Source organism: Epinephelus lanceolatus, chromosome 20 (assembly GCF_041903045.1).
Source record: "Epinephelus lanceolatus isolate andai-2023 chromosome 20, ASM4190304v1, whole genome shotgun sequence".
NCBI classification, from domain to species: Eukaryota; Metazoa; Chordata; class Actinopteri; order Perciformes; family Serranidae; genus Epinephelus; species Epinephelus lanceolatus.
In genome coordinates, this window is record NC_135753.1 from 24,692,118 (window position 1) to 24,702,700 (window position 10,583).

The 10,583-nt window shown below is 43.9% G+C and overlaps 1 protein-coding gene across 1 annotated transcript in view; it reads left to right on the top strand.

Annotated features, from left to right (window-relative positions):
• Positions 1-10,090, top strand: part of stau2 (staufen double-stranded RNA binding protein 2) — a 128,972-nt gene extending 118,882 nt beyond the window's left edge. The window contains exons 14-15 of the mRNA XM_033639159.2: positions 7,260-7,325; positions 8,500-10,090. Of these exons, the coding sequence (XP_033495050.1) occupies positions 7,260-7,325; positions 8,500-8,535 (102 nt within the window). The 3' untranslated portion in view covers positions 8,536-10,090. The remainder of the gene's footprint in view (positions 1-7,259; positions 7,326-8,499) is intronic.
• Positions 10,091-10,583: the final 493 nt, after the last annotated feature.

Below are 10,583 nucleotides of genomic sequence, written 5' to 3' on the forward strand. Positions count from 1 at the left end.
TCAAAGCACATAGCGTACTCTGGGCACAGACGGAGCAGCAGAGTGCTGAGCGCAGTGAAAGTGAAACCTCAACTTTCGTTAAGTCTTATAGGAATTGCAGACTATTTCTTAAAAACAACAGCACTCTTATTTTAAGGTTTTTCCAATCCACTTTAGTGGGGTTATCTGTCAGCTGTGATTGGTTGTTCCTAGTCACATGACGTGGTGCACACTGCTATGTTCCAAAAGTTGAATTGTGTTTATCTCAGGGCACAGCAGTCATGCCCTGTTTTAGCGCGTCTACACTGAAAACAATGAATTTGAGGGCGCAAAAAACTCTGCATGTGTACGGCCCCGAACACTAGCAACTGAAAGTTTGCTTTCACTCACCTCTGCAGCAGCTGCGATTCAAAGCCAACAAACTGCTGCAGAGGGAAAAACTCATGAAGAGTTGTGCTTTCGCTGTGTTCACAGACCACGAAAAGACCATAAGAAAAGTTGTTGGGAGGAAAGAGACCAATTGTTCCCTAGCTCCTGCCTCTTACTCCCTTAGATAGTTTGGATGTCCAAACACATGACTTAGACAATGACTTAGGATCAAAGCAAAGTTAGGAGGCTGCTACTGATGCTCTTGGCCTGGACTTAAGATTAGAGGAGAGCTTGAGTAATGCAGCTGGATCGTACAGAGCTTGAGAAAGCCCTGGGAGTCTGGATCTGTTTGGTAAAGAGGGAAATACCACTGTACTACTGAGACTGGGTCATTGGGTTAAAGCTTAAGCTGGTGACTGTGCTTTCATGTGGCCTCCAGCAGAGCAGAGGCAGGATCTGATCTGATAAAGCCAAGAGAACATGCATACAAGGCTAATGTTTCTCTTTCTTCTACTGCTCTGAGTAGGAGGAGAGAAAGAGATGGAAGTATGTGAGAGTGAATGATGTGCTGGTGGTCTTCGCCTCATTAGGACCTCCCTGGTGTCTTTGATGGCTGCTAAGGGCCAGAGGGTGAAGTGATGGAGATCGAAGGATTGAAGTCTCCTATCGCCTCCTCTGTCTTTCTTTCCCACCACACAATTTCATTTTTCTGCTCCCTGTCCAGTCTTACCCTCTACTGTCTCGTTCCCTTGTGCTTTGTTTTCACCTTTTCTCCTCAGCCAGCCTTCCATTCCCCCAAGTGTCTTCATTGCTTCCCTAGGACCCAGTAGTCAAGCAGTGAGAGCTGACACAGGGGTCTGATTTGTCAGGGTCAGTGTGATCCAACGATCCATCAGATACATCAGGCCGGTGCCAGGGACTCCTGGGGGACTGGACCTTTGTTTAGCTTAGCCGCTGACGGAAGCGAAGGCTCTGTCGGGGAAGCCATTAAGAGCGCAGCAGGCCCAGAAAAATGAGCCACCCTTGTCACTCCACATCAGGAGCTCAGCCACGGTCGCAGATCCTCCTCAGACGCCATCACACTCAACTGCTGTTTGTCCAAGCCTTTGAACTAGGGATCGCTAGATAGATAGATGAATGTGTCAAGAGGCTGTGGGGTGCTTCAGGTTGGCTCGCAATCTTGGATTGATGAAGAGTGCTTGGTTGTTATCTGAAGTTGGGGCGAGGAAAGGATAGGTGAAGAGGGAGTGATGAGGGTGACTTCAGTACTTGTTCCTAAGGAAATTCAAGGGGCTGTGCTCCTATAAAGCACTGGTGTGAAGATGAAAGATGATGCAGAGAATCTGCAGCTGAGTCTTTACTATTGCAAGGTGAAAACCGAGAATTCTTCCGAGAATGTGCGCTTGCACGTTTGCATTTCCAGATGACAATGAATTGCATTGCGGCAAATGTCACACCTTTTTCCAAACAACCCCACATTTTGTTGTTTGAGCCCCCTGCATCACCACCCCTGCTGTGCCAGTGCAGCGGTCTCATTGAAGTGAATCAAGCATTGTTTTTGAAGCTACCACTGTACTCCATGAGTAGTAAGGACTTGTTAGATGGTCAAACTTTTTTTTGTAATTCTAAAAACAGCAGTTTATTGTGTACAAACTAGGGTTGGGTACCATTCCCATTTGAACCAATACTGGTACCAGTTCAGGTACCTAGACTTACTAATACCAACAGTAAGCAGGGGTGATGTAGTAGACTAAAAAGCATTTCTGCTCCTCTGCTCTTCTCTAATCACAGAGTTAATCCTCTGTCTGTCTTTCAAGACGAGATGGTCAAATTATTATGCCAGATCAGAGCTGCAGTGACAGTTTTGGTTTGCTGGGAAGCCGATAGAGAAGCTGCTGAGCTTGGTGGTTGGCCTCCCGACTTCGGGGTGCTTCAGCTTCCTGTCTGAAGTTGAGCCAGGCAGCTCCACTCTATTGCTCTATTGCTATATTGTTCTATTTCTCTATTGCTCTATTGCCGAACTCAAAGCTCCATGGCTGGCTTCAAGGCTTGGGGGCACTCCGCCGCACTTCTGCCTCTTGTCTAGCCCCAACATCGTCACCCAGATGCTTTCTCAGGTACCAACATTGGGCACCAATGGATTTAATGTGAATTTTGTGTCCATAGTACCGAGGTAATTGGGTCGGTACACTTAAAAGTACCAAGTTTGGTACCCAACCCCAGTGCAACACAAAGAATGCCCTCCAGGTGAGACTATCTGAAAATGTGTCATTATACCCACTTTTAAACAACTAACAGGGCTCGCAGATTAATGGCTGATTGATTTTCAAATAGAAAATATACTGGGTAATTCCTAGTTTAACCCACACGTCAGATTTGGGATAGCCCATAGTGGCCAATATCCCATTTTTTAAATTTGAAGCATTGATTTCAAAAGCCTCCGCCTTTCCATTCCTCTCCCATTTGTGAATGACTCAGCATCCTCTCTGCACATTGTCTCCTATCCCACCTCTTACTCTCTCTTTGTTCCATGACAGAGATGGAACACCTCCACCTTGCGTGTCTCGGCCTCAGACTAAACATACTCCTCTGGTGTTGATGCATCAGTGTAGCGGCTGCCTCTAATGATGGCCAACTTATCTCATTAGAAAAATAATGATTTCACTGGCTGTCATTCCCACAGATAGGCCCAGTATTTGTCTTAGGCTGTATGTCCTTCGCTGAGCTGCTGGGCCCAAGGATTGGCTGCCACGGCCCTCATGCCTGCCTGTCGTATATCAGCAGCGCTGCCACCGTCAAGCCGCTGATTTATGGCTGTTTATCTCCAGTCGCCGCCCCCCCACCACCTCTTCAACAGATGGGCTCGAGCTATTTACTCAGGGAGAGAAAAATCCCAAACCGAATAAATACAACAAACAAAAGGTAATCACAGGGAAGTTGGTTGTGATTACAATTTATTGGTCACCAGAGAAAATGGAGATTGATCTGTCCCTGTTGATTATCAGGTGTGACCTGATTATGTGTCCTAGATTTATCTGGCTGCGTTAGGTTTCCCTCTTATCTTAATTACTTTTCCCCTTCAGTATGTGTGGACAGTTGTGGTCATTGAGATATGACACTGATACTTATAAAAGCGCTTATATGAAGAGTCCCCTGATATGATTTATGTTTATTAACAGTGTAATTGTGAAAACATTCCTTTCAGCTGTCATGTTCTACAGGGTTGTCGCCTTAAATCTCTGCAAGTATATTCAAGCTCTAAATCTCGCTGGCTGTCACATCTTCACAGAGAAAAAAACACATTGCACCATAAATTGTCTGTTGCAGACTTCGAGGGGCTCCGGCTGATTTCTGAGTCTCTGGAGAAAGGCTTTCAGTAATAACCCAACAGTATCAATTTTTCAAACCAGTCCTGCTATATTGTTGCACATTTTTCAGTACCTGTAAGGATTAGTTGTTTTTTTCTCAATTTGATGGATACAAACCAGATTTTGACCCTTGCACCTGTCAGTCATAAATTATGATTCCTGGTTTATGTTACTCATAATCTGAAGTTAAACACTTTGAAAATGATTTTGGACACAGGCACACAGATGATAGTGTGTAACATCCTCCTCTACATATTGCATACCATAGAGACACATTGATATGCCATGCGGTGGGATTTATATTTTCTCAGGATTAAAGCGTGATAAATGTTTCCTCTCGGCACATATTAACTTGAGTACAGACTGTTATTCATGGAGACGTCTCTGTCTGTTCCTCTGAGAGTATCAGAAAAATGTCTCCCCATTCACATATTCTTATGGGGAGATTTTAATTCATCTGCACCACGTAGCTGATATAACTAATAAGAATAAAGTACAGATTGATGTTGTTGGGCTCCGTAATGAGGTCAGCTCAGCCAGTCGTCACATTTCACTCATCTACTGAGCAGCGCCACATATGCCTTATCTCGCCCCTGATTAACCAGTGATAGAGTGTAAAGGATACGGGCTCGGTCTGACCACTGTAGCACCAGATGTGTGTAAAATAATGAAGTGGAGCTTAAAGAGGTGATGTAATTTGTTTTAAATGGTTTTTGTAGCTTTTTAAATAGTAACAATCACTTTATACTAATAAGCATTTATCAGTACTTTTATTACTGTGCATTATTTACTAGACCACACAGTGTGTGTAAGAACTACTTCAGCATTAGCATGTTTCACTCTGCGCTGCAGTTTATATAGTCAAACCATTTTCATGCATGTACTTTAGATAATTATGGAATTAACTTTGCTGGATATTTGTCCACATTTAATCAGACTTACATATAAAATGATGCGGGTCCACCATTACACGTTTTTTCAGTTTCCACTGGGAAAAGCTGTGGATGGTCCCAATGGAACCGTTTCACCCCTCTGTTGGGGTACCTAGCACACAGATCTGGTACTAAAATGTCGAGCTGTGAACACTGCAGTCTGTTGATTGGTCAATAGTGGACTGTCACTCTGCTCAGGGCTGAGTTGTGGCTGCTTTTGAGGCTTATGTAACCACTGTTCATACCATGGAGAGTTTTATTACTGTAACCATAAAATAAACATGATGTTTTGCTGTCTCTCGCAGCAGCTGGAGTTCGAGAAAAAAATAACTTTAAACGGACCAACAACCGGAAGCTTTTACGGTGGAACGTTAACTTGTAAATTTACTAACACACCTTAAATTTCATTACTTTAGTTTTTATATGACATACACTTTTAGTGATGAATGGATCCTAAAGTGTTTATATATAATAATTTTTGCCGGGTTATATGAATGGCATATATTCTAATTCTCACTCAGAGAGATAAAAAGCATCAGGGAGCGTCCTTCTGGCAACTCTAAACCCCTGAGCTTGCCTGAGAAGGACTACATGCGCAATCCTGCTATTTTTAAATATCCCATGGAGAGAGACTCTCACTGCAGCCTGTTCTATTTTGTTCTGAAGATGTCGCTTGTGTAACCCTGTTCTGTAGACGATAAATGAGGAGCAGACTTCCATCTGTGTCACCGGTAATGAGGAAATACAGGACGGGACAGATTCAAGATAGTTAGCCAGTAAGCACATTAACAACACACCCCGATGTTGAAAGAACAAATTATAATTACCATGCTCTAGCGAACAAGAACTGTTTGTGATAAAGAGTTAAATGGCTAAAATACCTCATATAGCAAGTTTGTTTCGATCTCACTTTGGTTTTAGTCTTTTGTTTACTTTCCTCACTTCTGCTTCTCGTCCACTGAGCTGAACTGCCAATCAGAGGGATTTCTCTCGCCACTGGGTGGCTCAGACGCCAATTCAACATGCAAAATCGTCTGAAAAGCTGCAGACAAGGGCCGACTAGTGCAAACAGTGCAGGAAACACTGCAAAATCTAGTGCGACAGACGCTCACCGATGGGTCGACATTGACCATTGGTTTTTCAGGGCCCTCAGACCTGGTGTGCTTCAGAACATCACGTTTCATACGACATGAATAATGAATTTTCTACCATTTGAAACCAGTGACGCCTGCATTGATAAAACAGTTGTGAGCACCAAATTAAAACAGTCTGCGGTGCTTTTAAAGTACAGTTAAATCCCTGTGACTCAGCATGATAACACGACAACAGATTGAGTTCCTGTTGCACAGATACTGAATAAGAATTAGATTGTTTTGGAACAGTGGTCAGTCATGATGGTCGGTGTCGATGAAGAAGCACTGCCAGACCCAGTGGTGTCAGTTCTGCTGGGAGATATATTCCCCAGTTACCCCCGACACTGAGATGCAGGGTAAACACATCTGGAGCCAATCTTTAGGATGGCGGAAGGATCTGTGTCAGGATCCAACCTGAAACCTGGTTAAGATCAGATTGACTGGTTCATTTTGGCACTCTCAAACAGCTCTTTTCTAGAAGTGGTCCACAAGTGGTTTCTGCTCATGAGTTGAATTGTTTTTAGGTGCCGAAGGCTCAGCTCAGTGATCGTCTTAAGTGTCACCGCAGGAGTCAATCAACACTTACAGCGTTACAAATACAAATGTCAAGAACGTTTCACTAAAACGCCGCGTGGCTCTCAGGTTTCATTTGTTATTCTGTTTATCTGCCAGTCCCACTTCACATATCACGTGTGTCAGTCTACGCCGCACCTCGCGACTCCCACACATGTTGCATATATTATGATAGCAGGCCGGACCCCCCTCACATCACTAGCAGCCCCTCTCGCTGGCACAGACAGGCAGGCGATGAGCAGGAAGGAAATGACATCATGGCGTTTCTGATGGAGGCTTGGCACAAGGCATCTGTGAATTATTTAAACTGCATGGTGTGAATTCGTGGATATAGTTTCTTAATGACTTGGCATTACAGTGCTACACGTGAGCACAAACAGTAAATCCAGAGCTGTTTCCTTGAATGTGTGAGGCTGAGAAGTGTCGTTTTGCGCTGAACGCTTCCCCTTCTCCACCACAAATTGAACATAATTAAGTCATTACACAATTAACAACACAAATGTCACACACACTTGTTTATTTTCACTTATTTGGTGTGGAGGATACACAGATAGGATTGAGTGTTTTGCGTTACCTTTATGATTTATAGGTGTTTCAGACCTGCTGCTATTTGTGTAGCTGTGGTCACAGAGAATACAGATGTCAGTCAGATTGACTTAGGAAAATGCAGAGCAGCCAAAACATAAAGTGGAAATGTTAACCCAATAACGCTAGATAAACAGTCAGCGGAGAGGAGCCAAAGACAACAGAGAGCGAAGGGAAAGTGTCCTGCTGGCATCAGGTTTCCCAGAGTAAGTGTTATTTGAAAAGCAGCTGAAGGGTGACACTCACTCTCCTCCCACCCAATCTCCCTCCCTCCCTCCTCCCTCGCTCACACGACCATCTGTTGTTCCCTCTCTTCTCAGGCTGCTCTAAGTGCCTTGAAACAGCTGTCGGAGCAGGGACTGGACCCGGTGGATGGCCCCATCAAGGTACGGTAGGACACGGATCACGCCAAGCACACAGGCAGACGCAGCACGCTCACTCAGTGTTGGATGTTTAATCAGTCGGCCAATCAGGGTGGGCAGATGCTTGTCTAGCGAGGAGCCAGATGTGCGTGCGTGCATGTGCCAATCTGGCTTTTTGCAAATCCTCAGCGCTGCAGGCTGGCCCATCATCAGCTCCCTCCCCACCCACACGCACACGTCCAACATTTCCGCTCGACATTTTTCTTCCATAGGAAAGCAGCAGTAGGCGTCTGTATTTACATGTACCACACTACTGTCAGTGCTCCATACTTTGCATGATTGCTATCGTCACCGAGGCTCAGTCATGGCAGGAAAGAGGGCTTTCTCCACGTACCTCCCCTCCACGACAAGGAAGGGAGGGAAGGAAGGAGGAAGGACAGCAGCGGAGAATGAAGTCGGAACGCTATGGGGGTTTTTTGGAAACCAGAGAGGAAATCACTGTTTAACATTTCTGGAGTATTTTCATAGTAGGTGTGCCCCAGGAAAAAAAAAAGTTTAGGAAGGGTTGTTTTCTTGCAGCCTTGTGTCTCCTTTAGAGAGGGAGAGAAAAGGAACAAAGAGAGGAAAGACAACCGCAGAGTTATAACAACTTCATTTACGTCACCATCACAGGAGAGGGGCAAATATGGCAGCAATTACACTTTCACCTGAGCAGTTAATCGCTCATTTCTCGCTGTGGTATTTCCCCTCTCGGCCCCTAAAACTCATTAACTCGCCCGTACTTTGCTATTAACACATTGTTGGTCATCAGGCTTCAGATGATTGCAATTATCAGCATGAAAATACACAATTTTCCTCCAAATGTTTTTCTTTTCTTCGCAGCCCCACACATGAATCAGTGTTTACAGTCCCTTCTGATAAAAACCACAGAACAGGAGCCGGTTAGTGTGCAACAGATTGAGGTCAAGGACTTCTCAAGTGTGTAGAGTCACAGCGGCAGCACTTTCGGTTCCTTTGAAAGTTTTCTTTTACAAGAATCGCTCATTGTACTTTGAAAAAAAAAAATCACCCACAAAGTCCCGGGATTTTCCTGAGGAACAGGTAGACCAGATTCCCCAACCACAGGAGGGATTATTAACAACATTGCTGGAGTTCTCGGAAGAAATCAGCCCTAACACGGTTCTGTTTGTCTTTTCAGACCAGTGAACCATGTGGGAGGGAGGACGGACATTAAACAGACTAACTCAGGCACCACCACTCAGGTCTGCAAGGATTCAAAGGCTGTCGTCTAGGAGCTGACAACCCCGAACCCCCTCCTTCGGCATACACAGACCTGACAAACCCCTTCCTCCCTTCCTCCCTCCCTCCTCACCTCAATGTCCTATAACCCTAACCCAAAGTGTCCCCACTTATCCACAACCCCCCCTACCCTCTCTACCCACCCCCACCCCACGATTGCCACTGTATCCTGCAAAACCTGTCAACATGCAATAGGGTGGATGTGCACCGAGAAATGACCGACTAAAACACCATTACCTGAGTCTATGTGAAGACAACGCTATGTTAACACGTTTATTGATGATTTCAAAATTTAGAGGACAAAAAATAATAATAAAAGAAACACAAACTAATGAGAGAAATGCATGGTACTGTATGAAATCAAGGGAAATCCAAAGTGATACACTGCATAGACAATTTTCCCTTTGGATAAATGTCTGTTGGTATGGTTAAAACAAATATGTACATCATGCCATTGAAACACAAAAGAAACATTTTAGGGGAGAAACCAACTTGCGTACAGTAGCTTATTTTCGGGGGTATTATGTTTCCGTTTTTTTTTTTTGTTTGTTTTGTTTTGTTTTGTTTTGTTTTTTTTTATTTTGTTTTTTTTTATTATTATTATTATTTTATTTTATTAATCTAACAATGCTTGAGTACTGTATTTAAAATTAACCAATGCCAGTGCTGTGAAAGTTGTAGTTGTTGTCTTCATATATAGTCACCCAGCTTACCTTGTATGCTGACATAAAAAAAAAAAGAGTTCATCTATCTATATGGATGTGTATGACTTGCAAGAGTATCATATTCCGAAAAATAACACAGAAAAGTTTTTTTTTCATGTGGACAAAAAGGACAAAACTGGTGTTAGCAGTAATCAGTAGAAGTGTTGACCACCCAGGAGGGAAGGTTGGACTAACCTTTACTTCCTGAAGGGTCTAACTTTCCCCGTTTAACATGACCCCACACTGGCATAGCATCACTGGAGCATCACCTGACCAACAGCGGAGGCAAGAAAGGGGGCCACCACAGTTGTACTTTTTAATCTAGAAAAAGAGGCCAGTGGCTAGTATTCTGCACACTTTCTCTAATGCCAGTAAATGTTCAACTCCAGAGAGTTTTGTACCGGCGTGACTGCATGTCCTCCAGTGAATGAAAATGTCCTCTCCATTCCAGTGATTTTGTGTCAGTGGATCGTCCCCCCTCTCCTCCCTCCCCCCCCCCACAGTTTTGTCGATCACATCTACACCCATTGTGTGTGTTGTATTGACCCGCCAAGGCATCAACTGGGTGCTTTTAATGCCTGCATTCTGTCTGGAGTGCAGCTTTTGAGCGGAGAGAGTCTGCAGCCGCTGATTCCGCAGACTCCCTCCACTAAAGGCCACTTTGAGTCACTTTGTTCACTGACATTGAGGACGTGTCTTCTTCTTCGCTGTGAGTACAATGTGTAATAAGGCTGTTTCTGTTACTGAAATGCAGTAAAAACACCTCAGTTCATGTGGAAAAAAAAATCTGTTTCTTCGTGTCTTATTTTCTCCTCCGAACAGGTGTAAACACAACATGTTGATCCGACTGCAATTAGCACTGTTTCTTAATTAAAGACACCTTTTCTAAGTGTATAAGCTGGAAACAAAACTGCAAGTAAGTGAAAATGAGGGAGCAGGGTGATTACATTACCCAGCATTTACTGTAGTGTTGAAAAATAAACACTCCGACATCAGTCAAGGCCCATTTACTCGCTGTTTCTGGTGCTTAAAACCAAATTGAACAGTCTCCAGTCGTGGATACAGTTTGCTCAGTTGTAATGAAGGTTTACTCAGTTGTCTTCACGTGACCAAAGTGTGTAGCTTTGGTCACGTGATGTGTTCGAAAGCTCTGGAAAAAGCTAGTAAGAGGACCTTGGGATAAATTATTTTGTCGATCTACTCCCAAGGTGAAAAATGAGCTTTCACTCCAGGCAGTTTAGGAAAAAGGTTTCTTTTTTTTTAACATCTCTTTATTGAA